Below are 27,908 nucleotides of genomic sequence, written 5' to 3' on the forward strand. Positions count from 1 at the left end.
AGTGGGTTCAGCGCACTGAGCATTTGGTTCAGACAATACGGTTCTGTGTTTTAGCAACTGAGAAATACTGTAACATTTCTCATTAAATAACACAAAAAACAACAAAAATCAGGGATATATATATATATATATATATATATAGGTGTTCAGTTGGCCTTGGTGGGGGCAGCATGGTAGTGTGTGGTTAGCACATTTTACTCACAGCTTTGAGGTTTGTGGTTCGAAACCTTCCTGTGTGGAGTTTGAATGTTCTCTTGTGCCTGCATGGGTTTTCTCCTGGGTACTTGGCTTCTTCCCAGATTCCAAAAACTTGACAAAAACAAGACTCAAACAAGTCCATAGCTGTGAATGTGAATTTGAATGGTTGTTTATCTTCTTTGTATACGTGCCCTGCAATTGGCTGGCTCAAAGTCAGCTGACACAGGCTCCATCTCACCTGCGAACCTAATGAGGACAAGCGCTGTAAAAAATGGATGGATGAATGGGCCTTGGCACGGTCTTTTTGTCATAGTGCATTAACATCGTGCCTCCCAAGATGTCAATTCTAATTGTCCCCCCACCACTATTTTCTCCTTCTCCTAAATCTTCCATGTTTTAAAATTTGATGTTGAATGTTGCCTATGAGCGTAGATATGCTAATTGTTCTCAACCTGTGTATCTTCTCTTTTGTATGCGAGCGGCTAGGCAGCGAGAGCAGGCATTGCCCATAAATTGCTTTGGAAAGGACAGAGGGAGAGAGAGAGAGAATGAGAGCGGGCACCAGGGCAGATGCACATGCAAGAGGTTTGTCTCCCCCCTGCTGTCTCTTTTGTAGTGTGCACAGATAAAAATCTGATCAACGTGAGCAAGGACCGCCAGCACCTCGCAGTTAGCTTCTCCTTGGAGCCAGCGAATCCAGTTGTGCTGCAGGATTACGGTCGAGTAACTGGGGGCTTTGAGGGGAGGAAAAAAAGAGGAGGTGCTCTGGTGAGCTGGTGGGCTTCCTCTGCCTTACAGACACATTTTATTGACTTGCTAATTGGATGAGGCACTCGGAGGAGAGGATGCAGTGACCGAGAGGAGCTGTTCTCTGGAGGACCGATCCAGACACAAGGAAGCATTTCAGAATTTCTTCCATTTTTGGGGTACATAACAACAAAAAGGGTTTTCCCCCAGCAGCCGTCATGCTGTGAGTACCTGCTTTTATGCATGACATTGTCAAATGGAGGCTCCAGCTGCAAGACGCATCGTGACAAGTGAATGAGTTCCATTTTTTTCCCAGCAGGCTCCCTTTCACCTATTTCTATTTCCCTCTTGGATCGATCAGCTTTTCCTCGTCAACGCCATCTGATGTCCTGTTTGATACTAATTGATCGCCAAAGGAATCCTTCATTTTTTGCATAAGGACCAGTGTAACTGATGTGCGACAGAATGACGGTATGAGCACAATTCAAGAAAAAAAAAGCTGCAGAAATGTGAAATTTTTATCATTTCATGTATCAGTGCAGCGATAGCTAAATTGAATTCATAATTCCGTCTTCGAATCCCATGTCGTCTTCTATCCATCTGTGCGTCTACCTGTCAGATTTGTACAGAAGAGTTCAGGATATAAAGCAAGGAAGGGCTCATGAATGAATATGAGGTAGAAACAAGTAGTAGCAGTGCGCATGGATGGGGATTATTTAAGGCAAAAAAAGTAGTCTAGACTGGGTAAGGCCTTTAAATATATTCTAAAATTGTGTGATGATCGTAGAATCTCTTCTTTGTTCCAGTTCACTCCTGCTCCCATGACTGAGGTTTGCATGCGGGGCCTGGTCGGAGAAAAGGTGCCACTGTGCTGAGGTGTTCTGTCCCAATGAGCCAAGCAGACAACCCACAGAGACGAACCACCTACCTCATCTCCCTCACTCTGGTGAAGGTTGAGGCTTTGGCAGAGGATGTAGCCGGGAACCAAGCGGAGCAGGAGGGGGAAGGGAGCCCAAAGGAGAGGGAGGAGGTGAGACATGCCTCCAAAGAGGGGGAAGGATGTGTTGGCCCACAAGTGTCGGACAAAGCAAACACACAAGTGGAAGAACAAGGGGAGCAGGTGCGTGTCAAGTATGACAGCCCGATTGAGAAATGGGGGAAAGCTGAGAGGAGAGACCAAAAAGACCTTGTCCCAGTCGCTAAAAGCAAGGAGACTTCTGTTGTCCACCCCCCGTTGAGGCAAATGGTGAAGGTGTACAGCGGAAGCAGCTTTGAGGCCACCGTACGCAGAGAGGGGCCTCGCAACGACGCCTCGCGGCCCAAGACGGAGCTCTACCGAGAGCCTCCTAGGCTCTTCCTAAAGGGGGAAAACGGAGCTGAGCTCAACAACCGCTCGCGTTGCAGCCTCCCGTTTTCGGTGCCGCCTCAGGTCAGCCAGCGCCCCGAAGTCCTGATGAGGTCGCATACAGGAGCTAACTCCGCATGCTGGAGGGAAGCCAGAGAAGCCAACACCAGCTTGTATCACTCTGCTAAGACTCTGGAGCGGAGGGAAAACCGTATCGGGGACCAGTCCCCCTTAATGGCAACTTCAACTCTGGGGCCTTATAGGGCGTCTTGGGCCGACAGCGACGGCAGAGGAACGCTCATTCGTCCTGCAGCTCCGCTCAGTGGAGGCTATTCTGGAATAATGAACAGGGAGACCTCTCAAGAGGACAGATTTAAGGTTTCCTTGGGTACACCTGTTACCTGCGACGTGAACAGACCTCAAAGAAAAGCCACCAGTCGCACCCTAGATAACAGTGACCTGCATTGCCTATCTGAGGACAGCAGGAGAGGGAAAGAGGGCCAAGGAGGAACAATCCAGAGAGCCCCCGCCCGTGACCGCAAGATGCTCAAGTTCATTAGTGGGATTTTCTCCAAAAGTGCAGCTGTGCCCCCAAATGTCAGCACTGCATCCGTCCTCTATCCCGCTGTGGAGAGGGGCTCCAGCGAGGAGGAGGGTAAGTTCGTCATTGATTCATCTCTCTGAGAGCATGACAGAGATCTATGGTGGGCTCTCTATACTTTTAAGATCCACGTTAACCTTCTAATTGGCCCACTATTTCACGCAGTTTGGCTTTCTTCCACAGTCAATGACACAATGGTGCTACAGAGACATGATTCCATTTCCTCAGTAAAACTGTGATAGCAGAAACACATATTGATCACCTCTCACCTCTCTAAATGTAAATAAGGAAGCAGTCATTCCATTTAAAGTGATTACATACAGTATTACCAACTCCTTCTCGATTCTCAGTAATGCTCCGACTGTTAAGCTCATTTTTTAAATACTGGCATACCCCGTTATAAATAGTATAGCTGATTAAAATCTTTAGATTATGCTAGACGTTACAATGCTGCAAAAGATTGCCAGATAAGATCAGAGATATGAAGAATTTCTAAATATAAAAAACATGGAAAATGGCAAACATGTTTCATTAATAACTCTTATGCAAAGCATAGTCTGAAAGCATAGTTTTTTGCCACTGTTTTGTCATTTATAGTTGGAAGATACCCAACATATGAAAACTATAACTTAAAATCTGACCAGGCGCTGAATCTTTTTCTGGCTATACACTTTCCTGATACCAGTTAGCATTCACAGAAAAATGTTAATAATGAAATGGTTGTGATTTAAGATGGGGTTGCTTAGTCTGATGCTGAATGTCTATCATGTTTAAACACTTGCCTGTTACCCTTTCGTATATTTGCACAGTGGCAAAAATACACTACAGCTGCACTTAAAATGCACTCATTCATATCTTCAATTCGATGGAGGGTTACATAGTGGATTTAAAAGGTTTACACACCCCTGTTCAAATGCCAGTCTTTTATTCAAACTCATGTTAAATGAAAGTCAGCACACACCTGCAACCATTTAAAGGTCCTCTGGTTAACACCAAATACATTTCAGCTCTTCTAGTAGGCTTTTTCCCCCCTTCTTATTATCCCCACTTTGACGAAGGCCCCAGTTCCAGCTCAAGAAAAAGAGCCCCAAAGCAGGATGCTGCCACCACCAGGCTTGACTGTTAGTATGGTGTTGTTTTTTTGATGAGCAGTGTTGCGTTGACACCAAACATACCTTTCGGAGTTATGGGCAAAAAGCTCAACCTTGGTTTCAAAGTTTTTGCAAGACGACAGTTGAAATGTTTCAAAGCATGTCGGAAAATGTGTTATGGTCCAATGAAACCAAGGTTGAACTTTTTGATTATAATTCTAAAAGGTGTGTTTGGCGCAAACACAACACAAAAGAACACCATACCTACAGTCAAGCATGGTGATAGCAGCATCATGCTTGGGGCAGCTGTTTTTCTCCAGCTGGAACTAGGGCTTTAGTCAAGGTGGAGGGAATTATGACCACTTTGAAATATCAGTGTTAGCTCAAAATCCTCAGGGTTCTGCTAGAAAGCAAAGTAAATTCAGGAAAACGTAGTCGAACACCTCAAATACATTTGGGGTTCATCAGAGGCGCTTTAAATGGTGGCAGGTGTGTAATGACTGATCAGTTTGAGTGTGCTCAGTTAATTCTGAACACAGCCATGTCCCCACTTGTAAGAGTTTGTGCACATCAGCATTAAAATTATCTAATTTTTACTTCCCCTCTCAAAAAGAATGTTTTTTTTTCAGGGCTTGTCAACTGACTGAAGGGTTGGCAATTCGACTGGCCACTGTTGAAGTGTCCTTGGGCACGACACTGAACCCTAAATTGCCTCCAGGTCGGCATTGTAAATGTGAAATGCTTCTCAATTGCCTTACCTGTTTAAACCAAGGAAATAATTATTATTTTACAGTTTATAGATAACATTGAAAAGGTTTAAATAATATAATATCTAAAAATATATTTATATATAAAAATATATGTCACAAAACCTGGCATTTAACCAGGGGTATTTTGACATTTATATGCCACTGTAGCATGGAAAATAGGAAAACATAATTTGAAAAATATTTCAGGCAAGAGGTGATTTGTTTAGCAAATTGTTCCTATAACATAGAGTTGTTAACATCTCTCCTTATAATGCCAATGTTTTTATTTTATTTTCTTTAAATGGCATTCATTATTAATGTCCTCCTGGTAGTGATTAACTCTGACATTTAAAAAATCTCAGCATAAGACAATGTGTCAAGCTTGTTAAATTAATTATCGTTGAATAACTCCTGGGGCCTCAAGTGCAACTTTTTAAACAAACACTGCTTCACATAGGATTGAAAACAAACAGGAAAATGGTTCTAGTCAAAAACAAACAGCGACATAAAATATTGATATTTTCAATTGGAATAACTTGCACCGTTTTATCAAGCCTTAAGCTGGAGGACGTTGTCTATGACGGTGATTGTGGGATCGAAGGAAGCGCTGAATAATTTGTCAGGAGTAAGGGGACATGAATAATTAAGGTCGGGGAGACACAGAGCTGTGTTCATGCACTTCCTGCTCTGTGTGGCCTGGTCATCAGCATTCACTGTGACGACATGTTGACTCTTAGTGAGTAACATCGTCTATGCTTAACCTGTAATCTTTAGCATATTGTATATATTGTTGTAAATAACACAAAATGGTATAAACTCTAGTTTACACACAGTGACACATACACACACAGTCTTGTGCTGTGCGGGCAGAGGTGGACACAACCTCTTTATGCCTCTCACATGTCGCCGCATCCGAGAGAGACCATTCATTGTATAGAGGCTTCTGGAAAAAGGAGTTGCCATGGCAACAGCCAGCTGTGAGAATTGTTATTTGGTTGGTGGTGTGACGCTGATGGAGGGGAGTGTGGGAATTGCCCAAAGATGGTGGATTAGGGCAAGCGGTGGGAGGGGGACAGTCGTCAAATGGATTTAAACGTAGAACGTTTCCCCAGTGTGGCAGACGACACAGTGGGTGCATTTTGCACATCACAAAAAGACCTTCTGCTCGTGTGTGGGTGTGCATGCATGTGCGTGTGTGTGGGTGTGTGTGCGTGTGCGTGTGCATGTGCATGTGCGTGTGTGTGTGTGTGTGTGTGTGTGTGTGTGTGTGTGTGTGCAAACAGACTGAGTCATGCAGGCTGACAATGGTTTCCATGGCCACATAAATGTTCATCCATCCCTTAAGCAGAATCATCCAGGGTGCTTTAACATTATATAGTGAAAAACCTATTAAAGTGCTTGGTCTTTGCCATTTTTTACTGCCCTTATAACTGTACTTTTATTCTCAGGGTATTGAATCGATCACAACTGGACTGTTCTTATTGTCTTAGAAGAGGTTTCTCCTCTCATCCGAAGCAGGCTTCATCAGTTCATGCGACAAGGTGGCTTACAACACCACCTATCCCCCACTTACAATACCGTCCTTTCAGCAATTCTAAAGAAACTAAATAAGTCTGCTTCCAACAAATAACGCAAAAACACAGCCTCCATGGCCGTTAGGCAGCTCCACTACCACTTTACAACTGAATGTGATATTAATGAGGGTGTTTCCACATAGCGACTTTTGTGGATGGACATTGGTCTCTCTGCCAAGCATCTTAACTTTCCTTTTTTTGCATTCCAAAAGAATGATACCATCCGTGGTTTTGGGATGTGTCTCGAACTTGGAGCATAAATAGTTTTCGTTTCTCCACACCAATTCAGGCTAGTGAGTCCTTACTAAGCCTTGTTGCATAAACTGTTGCATGAACTAACTTGAGTGTCCCATCTTACGAGTGAAGTTCAGACACAGCGCCGCTGGAGTGAAGTGAAAAAGAAAATGTCACGATTAAGTTACTGTACTGTAATCCCCTCACATACAGTATGGGCAAGGAGAGCCACAATCACTGATGCACTTGTAGACATGTATTGAACAGGACAGTCAAACACATATACAAAATGAGAACCCTCGTAGGGAGCTGCTGTATTCCACAACTCACACCCTGATGCTCACACTGAAACATCACCAGCCAGCTTGATTCCAGGCCTAGAGGCACACTTTCAAATTAAAAAATACGACAGTATGTATAATTACACTATATTTTTTTTACATTACCTTTTATTTTTGTTATATTTTTGTCCACTAAAATGCTATTTTTCCTTGTTTAAACGTAGAAAAAAATGTCTGTGTGTTTCCTGGGGGCTGGAACATATTCATGGAGTTTCAGTTCATTTCAATGGAGAAAATGTATTTGATATACAAGTAAAATGAATGACAAATGAAACTAATAATTAAAAGTACCACCGTATATATATTTTAATCCTGCTAAGCTTACAAAGCTACAAGTCAAAATGAGTCACTTTTTAGTTCCTACTGAAAGAGAACGCCTATATCTTTGTTTAACAAGGGCCAATAGTAAAAGGATTTAAATCAAATGTTGAGACAGAACTGTGAGGCAGACGCTCTAACCAGTTGGCCGCCGGGACAATTTTCTTCTGTTTTATTTTTGTTGTTAAAAATGTGAATGTGGGAGTATTGAGGTTTGTTTTGTAATGAATTTCCTTGTTTGGGTTTGTCTTTTTGTGTCTTAATGGACACAACAGTGTAGCATGCACCAGAACAACCTTAATAACTTGAATATGGCATTTAGAGAGTGCATATTGGAGGATGGGGAGTCGGGGAGGCTGTTTCACGTTCACTGAGAGGAAGCTTACTGGCTCACGCTTCGAGAACCTCTGTGATAGATGACAGCTCGAAACTCAAGGACAAGTCAGAAATCAACTCCACAGAAATAAAAGACATTCCGTCGTCATGATGTCTCTCTCATGAGAAGCCAAGGAGCCAAGACCAAAAAGACTTTTAAAACGTGGCTTCAGTTTCTTGCCCACCAAACCACTAACTGCGATATTACATTAAAGGCAGTATTTTACATGTATTTATTAACCAAATTCTCCTTTTGGGTTTAGCGACATGCACCAGCAGTCAGGAATGGACCATCACTCAAACTGTACAAGAACTTCACCTGGTAAGATTGTCTTCTTTCATAATCAGAGCTTTGATATTAAAATACATTCTTAGTGCCTTCATTCATGTGTGTGTTTCAGGCTGTGCTGGGAGGGCTATGCAGTGGGAAGTCTGCACTGGTCCATAGACACTTGACAGGAAGTTACCTGTCGCTGGAGAATGCAGAGGGTAGGTTTCACCTTTAATTAGCTACACATTTATTCATGACAGACTGACTCATATGCTCGCTGGCCACAACATTAGGTACACAACCACAATAATACCATCCATCCACGTATTTTTTATAGCGCTTATCTTCATTGGGGTCGTAGGTGAGCCAGAGCCTATCCCAGTAGACCCTGAGCAAGCGGTATTGAAAATAGATGTATGGAGTGGATTGCACAATTATACCTAATGTTGTGGCTGGTTAGTGTAAAACTCATTTTTTGATTTTCATTTTCATTTAATTTTGGTGGACTTCCATTCTTGCATGTCTCATCTAGTATGAGAATTAAATATACACAGTTAACATTTATGTGGTTTCCTTGTTTTCTATAGTAAGTCTTAATCATTATTTGCATTATCCAGGGCGTCAGTACATTAAGGATGTCTTGATTGATGGACAGAGCCACTTGTTGATCATCAGAGAAGAAACTGAACTCCCAGGAGCCCAGGTGTGTTGGGAACCGACTTTAGCTTGGATATACTGTATATAAGTCAGTCCTTCTCTTGTGTATTGTGAGCGTCTGTTCCTTGTCTGCCTCGTTTCAGTTTGCAAGCTGGCTAGACGCAGTTATACTGGTCTTCAGTTTGGAAAACGAGGCCAGTTTCCAGGAAGTGTACAAGATCTACCACCAGCTTGCTGTGCACCGGCCTGTCACTGAGATACCTTTCGTAGTCGTGGGCACACAGGGTGAGACGGTCATGAACGTAGCGTTTTGGAGTCTTGTTCTATTGGGAGGCATTGGTAAGCCAGTTATTACATTTTAGGTTGCACCAGCTATAATCAATTAAAGGTTAAAGAGGTCCAGTCCAGAAAAATTTCTTCAAGTCAAGGTCCTGAACATTATAATGTATTAAATGCATTATAATTCAGTCACAACTACCGTAATTTCTCGTGTATAACACGCATTTCCCCCCCCCCCCCCGAAAAAGTCAATAGTGCGCATTATACATAGGTATAGGGGCAAATGGAAAAAGCTTTCACATTTTATAAATGTATGCCGCCATCTAGTGGTTAAAAAAAAGGTGTAACCTACACTTTCATTCCAATATGACAGGGCTACGCCTGCAAAATATGTACAGTTGTGCTCAGTTTACATACCCTGGCACAATTTGTGAAATACTGTTTTTTTTTTTTTTTAATATGACTGATGACTGAAAAACAACCATCATTAATTTTTTTGTGGTTATGTTTTGTTTAATGATAATGCTTTTCTGAAATGCTTGACCGTTTAATTTGAATTCCGTTTAAATAAAATAAAATGTGTTTCGCCTGGTCCTTCATGTTGTCTTTAAAGAATTGTACCCATCTTACAAATTCTTCCTGGGTAATCAAACATATGAGCACAACTGTGTGTTTTCTAATATACTAAATAAAAGTAGGGCTGTGAATTTCAAAATAAGAGCAAGTAAATTAAAAAAAAAAGGATTAAGTGTTCAAACCAAGTGCTTAACTTCAAAATAATTATTTGGAAAAAAAAAACCTAACAAAATACAGATAATACTTCATGTTTTGATCATATGGGTAGAAGCAAAATTATGCATTGTAAAAATGCATTATACACAGGTAGAAGGGTTTTCCAGAATTCTGAGGTCAACTTTGAGTCGTGCGTATTATATATGGGTGCGCATTATACACGAGAAATTACGGTATTTATATTTCTTTTTTTTTATGTAGGCACGTACAGTCAAATAACATTTAAAAGTATTTATTGTTAATTTTTAACAAAAAAAATTTGAGTTAAAATGTGTCTTTTAAATTAAGTGATTTTAAACTTAATTGAGGACCTGAAAATTTAAACATTCAGATTTGCAAAATTTGTAAACAATTGGAACTAATATTAGCAACTAAACAGCTTTTAGGAACAAAACAGCTTTTAATCCTTTTACCTGATTTTCTGTTTACCCTATACCTACTTCATCGCTTATCTAGCTCACACACACCCACTCCCTCCACTCGCAAATCTGCTCTGAATAAACGATTTGACTATCTGAGTCGTGCCACGTAGGAGGTAATAAAATGCATGCATTGGGTCTTTGTATTTTCTGTGTGCATTCATTTTCGACCACAAAGACCAGAAAAGCTCCAAGAAAGTTGTGTAGGTTTAAATTTAAATGCCCCAAAAAATTCCTTGGTTAAGTTATAAGCATTTGTCAAAATAAAAGTGAACCATTTCTGATCTGCTAAAACCTTACATAACCACCTAACACCGTAGAAGTGCTTCAGAATCAAATCCCCACGAGCAACCTTTTGTGGCAGGGTGAAGGAAATGCTCCCATCTATAGAGGAAACCTTGAACAGAAGCAAGTCTCTTTATGGAGTGACCCTCTGCCTCGAGCGCTTTGAGTGAGACAAAGACACAGCAAATAGAAGCAGTGGATGTGAATACAACTGCTGTTTCCTCATTTTCCATTGAGGGGGGTAGGCCAGTGAGGTCTTTAAGATGCGATAGTTTAGAGTTCTAAAGGAGATATGTTTGGAGTGGACTCCCTACTTTCCAGCAGGGATTTAGTATTTGTGTCTTCTCCAGATAAGATCAGCAACAGCAACCCCAGGGTCATCGATGACGCTCGGGCCAGGCAGCTCTGCTCGGATGTGCGCCGTTGCACCTACTACGAAACATGCGCCACGTATGGACTCAACGTTAACAGGGTTTTTACTGATGGTATGTCACAGCCACAACAACTACTAATGTATGACCAAATACGGGAAACCTGTCTTTTTTTGGTGAAAATTTGTTTGTCATTATTTTGTTCCAGCGGCTCAGAAGATCATGGCGGCCAAGAAGCAAGCCGCTTTACTGGCTTCCTGTAAATCTCTTCCCAACTCTCCTAGTCACTCTGGAGGCTCCACCCCAGTCTCTGGTGTCTTTACAGGACAGGTAAACCATCGAAAAAAATATGTCACATTACTTTGACTGTGGTCACTGATGGTGTAGTGGTACACTCACCTGACTTTGGTGCGGGCAGCGTGGGTTCAGTTCCCACTCAGTGGCCGTGTGAATGTGAGTGCGACTGGTCTATACAGTGTGTGCCCTGCGACTGACTGGTGACCAGTTCAGGGTGTAGTTTGCCTTTCGCCTAAAGTCAGCTGGGATAGGCTCCAGCGACCTTGATGGGATAAGTGGTGTTGAGAATGGATGGATGCATTACTTTGACTGTTGTCTACTGGGTTTAATGCCAGTGTCAGTTTGCTTTGAGTGTTCATTTGCATTGTGAAAGGAGAATAAACAACAAGTCTGTGTTTGAATGTTAAAAAGAAATGCACATTTACACCACCATTTGACCTCTTAACATGTTTCTATTGACACACTAAGACACTAATGTTAACTTCGTTTACCATATTTCCTCAAATAGTCACCTCCTATCAATAAATGTGACACTCTCAATGGGTGCATTGTCTGCTTGAAACATATAAGCACCTCTCCCCAAATAAACACCCTCTTGTTTCCCCTCAAGAAAAAACAAACTGGTAATCACTGTAACTCAGCATAGACGCTATTGTCTACATGCAATTGACACCCGCGCATTTGAACTCAGTGCCTAACTCCATTGCTAACCAAAACAGCAGCACTTACTGAGGCATATAGACAGCCTCCCATATGAATTAGTAATACAAGAGTCCATATCGCATACTCTTCAATATAGAATTGCAACTGGGGCAAAATGGAGAGCACTAATCAACTGCTTCCATGGTGCTGTTCATTCAGTCTCAACTAGTTTGCTGTCGAGACAAAGGCAACATGACCAAATAAGGCCAACAGCCATGCATACCTCCTATCAGCAGTATTCCTCATAGTATGACAGGAGTTCAGAACATTCTCTCATCCTCAAAAACTTTTTTTTACATTGATTGATTAATCATTCGTTTTCCCTACAGTCAAATGCCCATTCTTCTCATAATTATATGATGTATTTTTCTTTTAACTTTCAAACAAAAGCCACCCAATAAAATTAAAGTACAGGAAATAATTACACTCATTGAAAAGTAATGTGGCTCATATCACCCTCCAATAAAAAATGTTATTTGTGTTAATTGCGTTTTTTTGCGGTGATGGGAAATATTTAATATGATTTCACACGTGTTGCTGTTAACTACTGCATGGACTCAAGGAAGACCTCTCTCTCTCTCTCTCTCTCTCTCTCTCTCTCTCTCTCTCTCTCTCTCTCTATCTCTCTCTCTTTCTTTTTTTCTCTCTCTCTCTCTCGCTTTCTCTTTCTTTCGTTTGCAGGCCAGTAATGGGGGTCAGAGTAGCGATTACTCCTCTTCACTTCCCTCCACCCCCGTGATTAGCCATAAAGAGATTGGCAGGTCGGCAAGAGGGGAGAAACAGGACAGTGGCACTCCTGGCTCAGTCCGCAGTGCCACCCGCAGACGCACCGCACGCTTTTCGGTAAATATATGCCAAGCACAAGGATGTAAATATGTTTAACCAGAGGTGGTTTACTCCGTTACATTTACTCAAGTAATTTTTTCCATAAACTGGACTTGTCAGAGTACTTTAAATGCACCATACTTTTTACTTTTACTTGAGTATTTATGTGAAGAAGGAACAATACTTTTACTCCGTTACAATGATCGACATGCCGTTCGCTACTTTTATTTATTCATTCTTGCGTGTGCGCGTCTATTTTTAGACTCCATCTTCAACTTCCGCATAGGGTGCCTGTTGCGCCAATCAAACGGGATCACTAATGTCATTTGACTCCAATTCACCAATCAGAGTACACAAGACAGTCACATGACCGCGCACATAGTTTTCGCGGGCCAATCAAAATGACTTATTCTGGGTTAAAAAAAAGCCACGCGACTGCTTATTTTACAGACTCAAACAACAGCTTTATCATGGAGACTTGGATATTTCAGCCCACTTCTAACTTAAGGAAACACCTTGCGATAAGTTGCAGATGTTTGTATTGTTGTTTTGGGAGTGGAAATGGCAACATTAGCCCTATCCTATGGTGTCGCACACGCACACACAATCACTATATCTGTTCGGCAAACAGCTTATTCATGAAGTCATTTAAGCGAATAAGGGCAATAATGTTTCTGTAAGGCCCAATGTATGTGTTGTTGGTTTTTGGGCAGTTAAAAATTTAAAAGGTGGCAGGTGTGTGTCGACTCCCATATATTATTATTTTTTTAAATTTGATTTGATGTTTATGCTCTGATTTTAAAAAACTAATATATATATATATATATATATATATATATAGGCGGCACGGTGGCCGACTGGTTAGAGCGTCAGCCTCACAGTTCTGAGGACCCGGGTTCAACCCGGTCCCGCCTGTGTGGAGTTTGCATGTTCTACCCGTGCCTGTGTGGGTTTTCACCGGGCACTCCGGTTTCCTCCCACATCCCAAAAACATGCATTAATTGGAGACTCTAAATTGCCCGTAGGTGTGAATGTGAGTGCGAATGATTGTTTGTTTCTCTGTGCCCTGCGATTGGCTGGCAACCAGTTCAGGGTGTACCCCGCCTTCTGCCCGATGACAGCTGGGATAGGCTCCAGCACGCCCGCGACCCTAGTGAGGAGAAGCGGCTCAGAAAATGGATGGATGGATATATATATATATATCTATATCAGACGTTACTCACAAGTTACTCTTTACTTGAGTAGTTTTCCATTGAGTACTTTCTTACTCAAGTAAATATTTGGATGACTACTTTTTACTTTTACTTGAGTCATATTATTATAAAGTACTCTTATATCTGTACTCTTACTTGAGTACAATATTTGGCTGCTCTATCCACCTCTGTGTTTAACCAATTGAAAAATTACGTCGTAAAACAGCGACACTGGCTTTATCTATGATTAAATACGAGGCTTTACACGATCAGGATTTTTGGAGCCAATCACCAATCAGCGAGTTTAAAAAAACGATAACCGATCACCGATCTGATCACAAGATGGAGCAATGTGTCTATTTAAATGACATATTCATTTACTGTATATACTTGTTTACTTAATTGCTCAAAAAATTATATTTACAATAAATAATGTGTCTTTGTTCATCTATTTATGCCAGTGAGGCATAGTGACAGACAAAACAAAAGAATGGTCTTCTATTAGAAGGCACGAAGTTAATACAGTAATTAATGTCTCCACCTTTTGTGACATTTTTGTTTGCTGGTGTGCTGTGAGATTTTTCACTTGTAAAATATGTTCCTTGGCTCCATAAAGGTTGGAAAACACTGATCTAGTCACATCGTGTATTCTAATCAGTCAGGTCAAACCAACATTACAACATGACAGAAATAATGTGTGCTAACTTACTGTAATTAAATTACTTCACCCACACCAAAACTAGAGAGCATGATTTGATAGAACGCCGGTACAACCGTTAGTGCTAGCAGTAGCTTGCTAGGCTACATAACGTTTTGTTGCCTGCTTGCGAGCCGTATCGTATTAAAAGTACGTGAACATACCTCAACCAAGTCTTAGAAGAACATCTTTTCCTGTCCTGAGCACCGGTGACCACCAACACAAGTTTTTCCCCATTTTGTTCTTATAATACAGTCGGAGCAATCCACTCTTGTTGTCCTCGCCATGGTAATGAGTGTATCCAGTCGCATTTGAGTTGACAAGATAAAGACCAATGATCGTAAAAAACGGGTTACGGTGGTATCGGAATACAAGATTTTATTTCAGTAGTATGGCATAGTGCTATCGTGAAAGAGCAAATTTGTCTTATCCAGGCATTACGTGTTGTCTGTCTCAGACATGTTGTCTGTCCCACACCGCCGATATGTTTTTTTTTTTTCGGCGAATTATGACATTAAAGCCGATCAGCCCATCAGCATAAAATGCTAAATATCGGCGGATACCGATAAGGCCGATCAGACCGGTGTAACGTCTATTAAATACATTAGCTGAGTCACGCTCAACCACAAAGGTTCCATTTAATTGGCCTGTACGGAGTATGCATGTTCTAATCCCTTTGTTTCTCTGGGGGAGGGGGGGGGGGGGGGGGGGGGGGCTCCCTTCAATTAAAAGCGTTTAGCAAGTTAAGTCTAATTTGCCAGCTGGTGTAACTATAATGGAGGTATCATTTCTGTAATGTGTCAGCCATGCAAATGACTTATGACCTGCTCATTATGTAGCTTGCTTCTCTCCCACTGCCAGCATCCTTCCCTTTCCAGTCGATTTTATTTAGGAGGATGTGCAAAAACAGATGACATTGTAGTCATCATTTCTTGTGGCACAAGAACTTCAGCCATTGTAGGGCAGTAGTATTTGCTTGCTGAAGGTCTTGATTGGAACAGTGTGGACCCAATTTGGATTCTTGAAGTATATGGTTCATTGCTTGTGGTTCTCGACATGGACTTTCAGGGATAGTTTGAGTGTGTGTGTGTGTGCTCGTGTGTGTGTGTGTGTGTGTGTGTGTGTGTGTGTGTGTGTGTGTGTGTGTGTGTGTGTGAATAAGTTTACAACCAAAACAACCCAAAAATAAATTAGGAACAAGTAAAATAGTAATATAAAAAAAATAAATAAATAAACAATTAATATTTGCCATTTAAAAAATAGAAAACAAATTGTGTTATATTTAGATTATTTTAATACTAATTTTGCTAATCCTAATTGACCTAAAACTGGAAATCTTTTGTCTGATTTCATGTCAGACAGTCCGAGAAAAAATTACCACAGGCTGTTCCTGCTGTGTATGACTTGGCCTGTTAGGGGCAGTGTGGTGCGATGCATGCATAGAGCTACATGTTTGCAGGAAACTAAAATAAGAATAGAAGAAAAATGTTGCAAGAAAACACTAATTTAATCTGTTTTTCACGGATTAGGACCCATATATGCCTGTGAGTATTTTTATATTACCCGTGTTTATGTAGAGTGTCTTTAGAGTATAAATATTTGTTTTTTGAAGGTAAATCCACCTGTGATCTAATGCTAATTCTAGCTACCCCGTCAAAGGGCTTTTCCGTTGTCTGTTAGCATTAAGCTGGTGATTTCTAAAACGATTATGTGTGTCTTCCATTTAAATATACAATGTGTGTAATTCTGTTTGTTGGGTGTTTAGTTGTACAGTAAACTACACGCAGGGTGGGCAGAGACGTTTTTTTGTGTGTGTGAGTCACGCACGCACACACAAACGTCTGCGTGTCTCTTTAAGTCACTTATATTATACCTGTACTAAAAGTACAGCGAAAAGTCATCTAAAACAAAGCCATTACTGTGCCATTTGGCAAAATATTTGTACCTTTGGATTATTTTGCCACGTTGTGACATTTAAAATGTTAGAAAATCAATAAAACCGATCTTTTTCACCTGAACTCCATCAGTTGAAAATCACGAGATTGACACCAATTTCGATCACGTGATCGGATCGGGACATCTCTAATTTAAACTATATTAGCGATGGGACTGCTTCTTTAACTGATCGGATTTAATATTTGCTTCACACGGCCAGCTAGCTGGTACACAACAACGTCACCATTTTCCTGTCCTCTGATCAAAACTTGGTGCAGCCAAGTTCGACCAGCAAAACGCGTCGGTAGTGATCTGCACGCATTAATACATTTAATAATCAGCTTCTCTAGTGTGTATGATGTATTTTATTTAAATGTATGTTTTTATGGTATTTAACAAATATTGATACTGAACTGTTTCAGATGATGTACGGGGCACAGTTGCATTCTTTTGTATTTGTGGGTTTTATAATTCCGACGTGATAGTCTATAATTAAAATGTGGATTGTTGGCCCCACTGAAGACCCAGGTATCTGCCACTGCCTAACTTTGACCACTTCACTTTGAGTTATCTCCATGATTTGCACATGGCTGACCACTTATAAATGTAAAATAATATTTATAATTTTGTGTAATTTCCGCCATAATTAATTTGTTTCACTCTGTTTAATGTCTCTAACATCTCTAGCTTGGTATAATTTCTTATGCTGTCTTTAAGCGAATCGTTAGTTGTGAGATGGTCTATTTCATTGCCATTGCTAGCGTACCTTTATCGCCCTAACAGAAGGTTGCATGGCCTGCCCGTCGTTAGCTGTGAGACAGAGTGTTTCAGTGTCATAGACCAGCTGGGAATGATACGGTGGTGAGCCGGGAGCAGAGGAAGCAGCGAATGAGGATTGTGAGGCCTGCACATACTCCACAGGAGTTGAGAATGTTTTCTTTCTCGAGGTGGTGAAAAGAAGAACAAAATTAGTCCTGAACGGGACGTTTCACAGTTCACGAGAAACTCAAGTGCAGAACTCCTGGGGGTCCGTACATTAAATCCCCCCTTTAAATAACAACTGTCAAATACCCTTTTACGTCTAGCATATGCATATTAATCATCCGTATATGTTTGAGCTGTGAAAATATATCCCCTTAAAGCCTCCGGTGGATGGAATATATCCCACCGATTAGCCGCGAGGCTTTTCCACTCCACGATGAGAGAAGCTAGCCACTAGCTCGCACGCCGCCAAACAAAAATCCGGACTCCGCGGCGGGCTTGTTCAATATGTCACCGCCTTGCTTGGTGTTGTGTCAGTGTGTGGGTCCACAACACAGAGACATTTTAGGAAAAGTTAACCATTTATTACACACAGCGAGTGGTCTACGTAATGCAGCCTGTGGCGAACACCACATGACAGACAAACATTTGAGCACATACGTCCTGCTAGTTATAAACCCCAGAGTGCTTTGCATTTCAACATATGTTGAATAACACAGGCACGGTGGACGACTGGTTAGCACATCTGCCTCACAGTTCTGAGGACCCGGGTTCCAATCCAGCCTCGCCTGTGTGGAGTTTGCATGTTCTCCCCCGTGCCTGTGTGGGTTTTCTCTGGGTTTTCTCCCATATCCCAAAAACATGCATGGTAGCTTGATTGAAGGCTCTAAATTGCCCCTTAGGTGTGAATGTGTGCGCGAATGGTTGTTTGTTTATATGCGCCCTGCGATTGCCTGGCGACCATTTCAGGGTGTACCCCGCCTCTTGTCCGAAGATAGCTGGGATAGGCTACAACCCGCCCGCCCTAGTGAGGATAAGCTGTACGGAAAATGAATGAATAACAAAAAATGTACAATACTTGAGAATTTAAATAACACTGAAATTTTCTGTAAAATCTCTGATCGAGGGAAGATGCATTTTTAGGGTGGTGGGCATAATGTAACTACTGACGGAACAAAGGCTATCAGTTGTTATATAGTGGGGAAGGGGTGGCGCCCAAGTGTGTCACTATGCACCGTTTTAGCCACCACCACCACCCCCCCCCCCCCAAAAAAAAAGAAAGAAAATTGTAAAAACTGCAATTGTTAAAAACAGAGAAAATAAAAAATAAAAAATGGATTTGATCTTTGACAATTAGGAATTTAAAATTGTTACTAATAAAAATTGCCTGAAGGTACCATGGTGCTGGTTTGACACTGGAATAGATTGATGCAGTTTCATTTATTTCCTATAGGACATAACATTTTTGAAAGCCAAAGAATTGGAGATCAACCAACATTCCATTGCATATTGAGATTCCAATGTGCAATAGTTTCAGCATCACCACACTCTTGCCCCCCTATAAAGCACCTTCTTTGTCCCCTTCTGTTTCCTTCAGGGTCGAAGAGGCAGCGACTCAGCCAGGCGAAGTGCAGACAGCAAAGGAGATGTGGGAAGTGGGCGCTTCATTCCCATCAAACAGGTAAGACAAAGATGCAGAATCCAAATTTCTAGTCCATCCAATGAACGTCAGCAGAGGACATCACACCAGGACTACTTTCAAATGACACATAAGTCGGTGTCATTGTGTGAATGCCATCCCCCATATTGGCTAGACAAATACATTGTGGGTGTTTTTGGCCGCCACCTGCCACCAAGCTGCCTAACCGTGTGAGAGGAACACAAGATATTAACTGTGCATTTTCACTTTTTTTTTTCTGTGACCTCTACCAGGGTTTTTTGCTCAAGCGCAGCGGGAACACACTCAACAAAGAGTGGAAGAAGAAATACGTCACACTCTCCAGTGATGGCATACTGTCATACCACTCCAATGTTAATGTGAGTGTGTGTTTTGACAGAGCGCTTTCAAGGGTTTACCATGCTGCGACATCACTGTCAGCTGGTGGTTGGTGGTAATGAAGGCTGTTTGACTTGGCAGGATTACATGCTGAATACCCCCGGGAAAGAAATGGACCTGTTGCGAGTGACGGTGAAGGTGCCAGGCAAACGTCCCCCACGTGCTGTACCTACTGGCGGCCCTCCAGTCGGGCTCAACGGGAGGGTCAAAGATGGGCAGGGACCAGAGGGTGTCAGCCTGGGTGAGAAAAAAATATACTGCTCTGGGTTGCATACCTTGATTGATATTAAATGTCTGGAAAATATATTGAAATTAATCAACATTGCCAACACCAAATCCTCTTTATGTTGCTTTATGTTGCTCCACCAAGGCATAACAATCCTCATTTGGATAAATGCCAAATCTTTGGCATTCAGAGATATCCAACTCTTGCATATTACAACATTTTGGCAAATCCTATTTTGTTTATAGAGAAATTAAAGAAAATTATGAAAACTCCATCACATTTCTTGTCCTCATTAGGGCTGTGTGTGAGCTGGAGCCCATCCAGCATACTTTGGGCGAGAGGCTGGGTACACTGGACTGGTCCTCAGTCAATCACAGGGCACATATAGACAAACAAACGTTCATACCAGATTAGAGTCTTCAGTTAATCTATCATGCATGTTTTCAGAATGTTCAAGGAAGCCACAGTACCTGGAAAAACCCCACTCAAGCATGGGGGAGAACATGCAAACTCCTCAAAGGAGGGCGTGAGCCAAGATTTGAACCCAGAACCTCTTGACTTTGAGGCGGACATTCTAACCACTCGTCACCGTGCTGACATAATGATGAAAAAGTATTTAAAATCTGATTCACACTATAGGAGTCTTAATTGGAGTCTTTTACCAAATCACACCAAATTATGGAAATCAGTTAAGTAGTCTAATGCATATCGGTAATCCTGCTAACAAACAAATTAATGGCCATGAAAACATCCTATGGTGAGCAATTTATTAGCAAACAAAAACACATTGAATCAGGTGGGGGATGAATAGAATGTAGCAGTATTTGTCCAACCATTGCAAAATTCAGTTTTTTACAGCAGCAAGGGAATAGAAGCAGCAGCAGGAGCACAGATATCTATTGCATATTTACAACATAAATAGTAGCAGTGAAGTGGCAAATACTTGGCACCTGAACATGAATAAATAAATAAATAAATAAATATTATCCACTTGTGAATGGAACACAATCGAATGAAAATGTGGCAACCTTGGAGTGGCAACTGGACACGGATAAATGAATGATATTGACACTGCCGGATAGGTGGACGACTGGTTAGCACATCTGCCTCACAGTTCTGGGGACCGGGGTTCAAATCCCGGCCCCGCCTGTGTGGATTTTGCATGTTCTCCCCGTGCCTGGGTGGGTTTTCTCCGGACACTGTGGTTTCCTCCCACATCCCAAAAACATGCATGGTAGCTTGATTGAAAACTCTTGCCCGTAGGTGTGAATGTGAGTGCAAATGGTTGTTTGTTTCTATGTGCCCTGTGATTGGCTGGCGACCGGTTCGGGGTGTACCAAGCCTGAAGATAGCAGGGATAGGCTCCAGCAGCCCGCGACCCTAGTGAGGATAAGCGGTAAAGAAAATGGATGGATGGATGGATATTGACATGGAGCACTGTGTTCTGTTCTTCACGATGTAGTCTAACAGCAGCACGAACGATAGATGAATCTATGAAATCCCAAACTTTTATTGTGTTAACATTATGAGAAATTTGGGCTTTTTTATTTTTTACTCATACATTGACTCGATGCTTGTCGTAGTTCCTGTCAGTGCCAGCAGCCTCCTGCAAGTGGACGACATGGAGGGTCTGGGAGGCGGTCTCTTCCTGAGGAGTAACAGAGGCGTGCAGCGATGTTCCTCCAACGTCTCCAACCACGCTCAAAGTGTCGGTGAGGGAAAGAACCGAAATTCTTCAAAGTTTATATAAAATTGTGAGATGATCAAGTGTATGGGAATGTGTCAGCAGACTGTGCAGTTGAGGGCGTGTCCAGCTCCTCGTCCACCAAAGACGTTGGCTCCACGTCCCCGGTGGAGGACAGGAAGAAGCATCGCAGAAAGAAGAGCATGAACCAGAAAGGGGACGCCACCATTGGCCAAGCAGACGGTGATGAGCCTCTCCATATTCTAAAACTCACAAATGAATGACTTATAATTACTTCTGACCTATTCGTTAATTTAACAAAAAAAGTTATTACTGGCATTTTACACGAAATAAACCAGATACATTGCAGAATTCGTCAGCTGTTAATGAGTTCAACTGTTTTTCTTCTTTCCAGCCAAGCGCAAAATGTGGAAACTTAAAAGCTTTGGGAGCTTAAGAAACGTGAGCAAAACAGGTAATGTATAGTTACTGTATGTCCTCTTATGTCGCATCTTCTGCACTCTTGTAGTATTGCATGTGACATCCTACTGTTGTTGTGTCACAAAATATATTGCATCATATGAAGCAAGGCTACATTGCTCCTCAATATTACAAACAGACAACTGTTGTGCTTGTCCTCGCTCAAAACAGTGTTCAGTCTATCTATGCTGTCATTGACCTACATTTCAGTCAGAACTCTTGGTTGAACCGATTAGTCAATTAGTCAATGAGTTGACTTTAGTACTTCGAAATGACGTTTAATGCTTGAAGTCTACTAATCGCCAATCACTTTTTTGGCATCTCATCTTACAATCAGCCAATTTGCATTACACTTTCGACTCGTCCATCTTCCCTCGTCGCCGGACTATAACGCTCTGTGGAGCAGTGAAAAGTGCGGCCAACAAAATGTCCCAGTCGTCATACATCTGCCAGAGTTTGAAAAATAACATGGTCGTGGGAGAGCCTAGCGGTTAGCCTCGCTAGCTTCAGCTAGTCCAATCACTGCTAGTTTTAAAATATTCATGCCACCTCGGGACTGGTGGCAAGGAAGGAGGGCAAGACGACTGACGTCAGTGTACTATAGGGCTGTAAGGATGCTATAAACAAAATGAGACCCGTAGAAAGTCTATTCTCAAATACATTAAAAGCAGAAGTGAAATAGAAATAGTTCAACAGAGAAATATGAAATTTTTGGGAGACGGGATATGATGTGCCATCTTACAACTTCCTCATTGAATAGAAACCATTAATATTTACAACAACTACATCCGGTGTAATGGTGAGATGTATTTTTAACCATTGTTTTTTATTCGTTTGTTCCATCAAAATATGTCTTTACGTGAAACTTGTCCATGGCACAAAAAAGGTTGGGGGCTGCTGTACTGTGCTTAAAAAAATAAAAATAAAAAATAAATAAAAATCTATGACGTCATTGATGAAACGACTTGGAAACTTTCATCACATTATAGTCGACTACAAAATATTTTTAGTAGTTCATGTCACGGCATCATTGGACGACGACGTCGATAACAATACAGTGCCACTGATTGCTTGTGATGCCACTCAGTGTGTGGACCGTGTACATGTTGAAGTGCGTAACCATGCAAATAAATTTATTGAAGTTTTATTTCAACGATGCAATAGGCTACAAAACCAGAAAAGAAAAACATTAAATCTACAATATAAATATACTGAAACACCATGTAATGCTCGTCTGAATGATTTTGTTATATGCTGTATGTTGAATAACACATTATTTGGTCATTGTTTGGTTAAATGTCGTACTTTATAATCCCACAGTTGCTTTGGTGAAAATGACACAAAAATAATGTAGAAGTCTACAACACATTACAATTCTAAGTTAGTAATATTGTAAGATAATTAGCAATGTTTAACATAAAACGTTTTAGTGCATAGTAACAATTATGCAGGAAAATTCCTAATAAATAGGGCAAAATAAGCTGCGATTGAGAGTTTGTATGGTTGTGTGTGTATGACAGATGAAGAAAACACTGACTTCCTCATTGTGTCGAGTTCTGGCCAGACGTGGCATTTTGAAGCCCAGAGTGTGGAGGAGAGAGACTCCTGGGTGCAGGTCATCGAGAGCCAGATCCTGGCCAGTCTGCAGCTGTGTGAGAGTAGTAAGAACAAGGTCAGACACGCACATACACACTCATGCAAATTCATAGTATTTGAAAAGTCCTGCGCCTTGTATTCATTTCTGTCTGTCTGCACCGAAAAAATATAATTAAACATCTCATTCTTGATTTATGACCCTACAACACGGTCATGATGGCTTTTGTCAAAAAGATAAAGAAAGTTTAATTGATTTTCTACTGGTGAAGCCAGCATGTCGTGATTTCAAGCGTACGCACTCAATATTGTCTTGTGCTCATATTCGCACTGCTGCAAGGACACATCCTTGGATGAGTGCTTAAAAATGTAATTTCCTCCAATATCACGAGTTTATGCAATGATGCAGTTCTTTTTTTATGGAAACAATTTACGGGTCAAACCCTTTTAATATCTCTAGTCATTTTATACATTTTCTTCACATGCAGACAGTTACAGTCATTGCTCTACATAAAGAACAGTATAGCTAACATCATACACTTTATTTTTCACAGGCTCGCAAGAACAGCCAGAGCGACGCCATGGTTCTGCAGGCTATTCGCAATGCAAAAGGGAACAACTTCTGCGTCGACTGCGATGCTCCCAGTTAGTGACATCTTTCTCTATTTGAACCTTTTGTGTCTGTCGACCATGTCATATCTGACTGCTTAAAGCTATTCATGTATCAATCATCTATTGCATTCATTTAAAAATGAAAAACGCTCAACAGAACAATAGAACAAAGTCGTTCATTAGTTATAGAGTAATGTCTCACATTCTTGCACACTCAACTGATCACAGCAGGGGGAAAAAACTCTCAGGATGAGACAATGCATTACAGAAATCAGTGTTAAAATCTTGATTACAAGCTGCAAAAAACACTTTGATCTCATGTTAATTGTTCCACTGCATCAAATTGGGTCACCATGATGTGGGAGGAAGGAGACTTTTCTCTATCTTCTTCCTCAGTGACTATAGTCTTCTTTCGAGAACAAATTTGATAACATCAAATTACCGAATCATAAAAATAATTGATATGGACAATATTAGTAAGGTATAAATGTAACTTTTAACATCTTTTTTTATTGTGGTTATAATTTGCAGTGGTGCACTACATCATATTGAAAGCTGTTGTTAAAATTACCTTCGCCTATTTAATTAGTAGATGACGTGCAAAATATTGAAAGTTGAACACCACTGCAAACTAAAATAATAATCATATTGTTAAATTAATACATCTGTGATGGTGTTGATAAAAATTGAGCCTTATCATCCTCGTAAAGACAGTATCTCGGATACAGCTTTTGTATTGGATTTCATTTGACTGTTTAGCTGTGTACCCTAGGAAGTAGCTATTAAGTGTTGATTAAAGATTGATTGTGATTGTTTTTTGGGTGTTTTTTTTTTCCTTTCAAAGATCCTACGTGGGCCAGTTTGAACCTTGGCGCCCTCATATGCATCGAGTGTTCAGGGATCCACAGGAACTTGGGGACTCACGTTTCGCGCGTTCGCTCTCTGGATCTGGACGATCTGCCACGAGAGCTCACATTGGTTCTCAGTGCCATTGGCAACCATATGGTTAACTGTATATGGGAGGCTCGCACCATGGGCCACCGTAAACCCCCGCCTGATGCTACCCGGTAATGACAGTGAAAATACTATTTGTATTTATATGTTTATTTGTTTAGTGGCTATGGCCATCACAAAAAGATTGGCCAAACCAGATGTGTTACTTTAAGTGTTTTAGCACGAGTGCTATTTGACAACTTTTGTCCACAGGAGGCTTTTAGATGGTACATAAATTACAAGAAGGTAAAATACAAAAAGGAAGATAGAATACAAACAAATTAACTGGGCCATATTTCAAATCAATCTCATAGCAGGTAGTTTAAATATTAAGCATCTATATTTTCATGCAAGCAGCTTTGTCAAGACTTGAGCCATCTTTTGGTCACTGCCAAATATATTAGTATCAGTCTCCAGTCTCAACTCGTTGGGAAGCAAATTCCAGGGTCTGGCTCCTTTAGGGGAGAAACTGGACTGCAGAAGAAGTGTTAGAACTTGGTGAGAAGAGCAGCAGAATGAAATAAAGATGTGTTTAACCGTCGCAGTCAATGGCAGGCCATGCATTTGGTACCTGGGCCTTTAGTGGCGACTTAACCCGACTTAATCTACCACTATCACAAGGCAATTATAGAAACCATCAATACTAGACAAAAATGTAATATACCTGTAACTGCACACAATTGTGCCACATGAATCTTCTGGAGCAGTACAGAATCAATATTTATCTAATAATGTGACAAAAATGTCAGAAAAATGAAATACATCATACTCACCAGAGTTGCTGATTATTAAATGTCCTAAAGTGTAACGATCACTATACACTCGTTTTGCTAATCGAACATGGCTGAAACAAGTTTTACTCTGACCAGCCAATCAGTGGGCGGAAAAATGCTAACATTATTGTTGGACAATTGCTGGCTCAATGAGGTGAATTTGAAATGTGATTGGTTAAAGACACTGTCCCATTGCTGATATAGTTTTTTGTAGTTACTGTACATCGACCTGCACGATTCTGAAGGCCCTGGGCAGCTTAGGATGACATGGCAGTTCGTAGAGGCTCAAATCTGATTGGACAAAAACAATCTAACATCCACATGCACTGGAAGCAGTGCAGCCAAGAGAAATACTACAAAATGAAGAGGTCTTAGAGTCTTAGTCTGTTGTAGATAAATTGATACAATTTCATGAAACACGTATTAGAATTTAGGTTGTAAGTGTAGGTTAGTGCTTCTGTTTGTGTTTAGGACAGCAGAGTAGACATCGCTGTCCCTGACGGTCCACCACTTTATTTTCTTTTTCAGAGAGGAACGAGAGTCATGGATTCGGGCCAAATATGAGCAGAAACTCTTTGTGGCGCCATTGCCTCCTCCCACTCCCAATGAGAGTCCAGACATCACACTGTCCGGTCGTCTTCTTCTGGCGGCGATGGAGCACAACCTCCCCAAACTGCTGCTCTTCTTGGCCCACTGCACTAAGGAGGACATCAACGGCCCCGCCAGCATGTCGCTCTCCTCCCGGTCCCTCCTGGCACTGCGGCTGCCCGGTTCAGCCCTTCATGCTGCCTGTCAGCAGGCCGACGTGGTGATGACACAGCTTCTTGTTTGGGTCAGTTTATTTCCCTCTTTGTTTATCCCATTGTGGCTTTGCTGACCGGGATGTACACTCTCTGACCACCACATTATGAAATTTATAAGAGTTTTATGAAAAGTTCTGCCTTGGCAAAGATAATAATGCTCAGCTTTGATTGACACTGTCAGAGAGTTATTCAGTGTACAGTGTTATGGTTGCAGTTTGCAATGGAGTTTTTCCATATATATATATTTTTTGCCTTTAGTTACATGAGAGTGACAATTATCATCAGTGATTATATCTTGCTGATATACTGTATACTGTGTTAACGTGTCTTTTCTTCATCTGTTTAATTTTTGGTATATTTGTTAGGTTTTTGAATGGCTAAAAGAGACAGTGGGGCTTTAGTGAAGCAAATGCACTCTTTTTTGTGCATTAAAAAAAAAACTTGAAGGGATACGTTGCGATTGTCTACAATTGTTTCTGGTTATCTTTGTAAAGGCGGAATTTATGATAAAGCTCTTGTACTGGATCTAATTAGACTGTGCATCTGTACAGAATCAAGTGTCTGGGGAATTAATGGAGTAAATAATAATAATAATAATAATAATTAATAATAATATAATTTTTGTTGCGAAGGCTAGCATGAATTTCAGCCACAGAGACTCTCCACGCTTCGGTACATATGAAATTATGAATATATTAAGTATTATTGTAAAACAATATTTACACCTTGCAACAACAATAACAACCCCCAGGAGACACACCCACCAGACACATAAATAGGAGGACTCCACGCCCCAAAAAATAGAACTGAAGAAGTCTTTTGGGTTAAAGGTGAAAAGTCTTCAACAACCAAATAGAGTCCAGTTAGTTGTCCGTAGGCAGGCTGATAGTAAACATCACCTAATAATAATTTTTTTTTAAAACTAAAAAGAAAAAGTGTGAAACACCCAAGGCGTTCCAGTTATGTGTAAGAAGGTGTAAGTGATGTCACATACCATACAAGTATATTTCCTTAAAATGTGAATCATATTGTTTTATCTCTCCTTGTCATCAGTATGGATGTGACGTTCGGTACAGGGATGCTCAGGGGCAAACAGCACTGACCCTGGCTCGCATGGCGGGCAGCCAGGAGTGCGCCGACATCCTGCTGCAGTACGGATGTCCCAATGAAGGCGCCTCTTCCTTTGCCACAACTGCCGGATTCACATCCGCAGCCAACCCAGCCATCCCCGTTGCCATGACTCCGAACATGCCGGTCGCCACAACCCTCAAGATCTCGCACAGGGGTGGCGGCGCGAGCTTCAGCTACAGTACGTCAAGAAAAGCTGTGTCATAAGACTGGAGGGAATTTTTTTTTAAAGGATTGTTGTCAGATTGAGGCCTGCACATTCAGAATGAAGGAGCATGTGGCCAGATGTTGCACTCGTCCTGTGCCACAAGCGCTACTGCGCTGGTGAGAAAGAGAGAGAGAGAGAGAGAGAGAGAGAGAGCGAGAGAGAGAGAGAGTTCAACTGGCAAACTGGCACATGCAACAAAAGTCAAGAAAGTTTGTTGGGGGGGGGGGGGGGGGGGAAATCTCAAGTCCAAATGTAAAGAACTGCAATAAGCTAATAAATTGGTCTGTATGTATC

At 41.3% G+C, this 27,908-nt stretch overlaps 1 protein-coding gene across 2 annotated transcripts; it reads left to right on the plus strand.

The window, feature by feature from the left end:
- Positions 1–751: 751 nt before the first annotated feature.
- On the plus strand, positions 752–27,843 carry LOC133483624 (arf-GAP with GTPase, ANK repeat and PH domain-containing protein 1-like). Of its 2 annotated transcripts, XM_061785086.1 has the most exons (21): positions 752–1,168; positions 1,265–1,416; positions 1,752–2,945; positions 7,837–7,895; positions 7,975–8,062; positions 8,462–8,547; positions 8,645–8,786; positions 10,627–10,761; positions 10,856–10,977; positions 12,328–12,489; positions 18,656–18,739; positions 18,991–19,095; positions 19,196–19,355; positions 20,924–21,052; positions 21,130–21,267; positions 21,440–21,499; positions 23,025–23,176; positions 23,652–23,742; positions 24,554–24,776; positions 26,004–26,307; positions 27,332–27,843. In XM_061785086.1, the coding sequence occupies exons 3-21, from the start codon at positions 1,835–1,837 to the stop codon at positions 27,611–27,613; spliced, it is 3,633 nt and encodes a 1,210-aa protein (XP_061641070.1). In that variant the 5' UTR covers positions 752–1,168; positions 1,265–1,416; positions 1,752–1,834; the 3' UTR covers positions 27,614–27,843. The 2 variants fall into 2 exon arrangements, with proteins under 2 accessions (XP_061641070.1, XP_061641069.1); XM_061785085.1 differs by having other exon boundaries at positions 752–1,416.
- Positions 27,844–27,908: the final 65 nt, after the last annotated feature.

Source organism: Phyllopteryx taeniolatus, chromosome 9, assembly GCF_024500385.1.
Source record: "Phyllopteryx taeniolatus isolate TA_2022b chromosome 9, UOR_Ptae_1.2, whole genome shotgun sequence".
Lineage (NCBI taxonomy): Eukaryota > Metazoa > Chordata > Actinopteri > Syngnathiformes > Syngnathidae > Phyllopteryx > Phyllopteryx taeniolatus.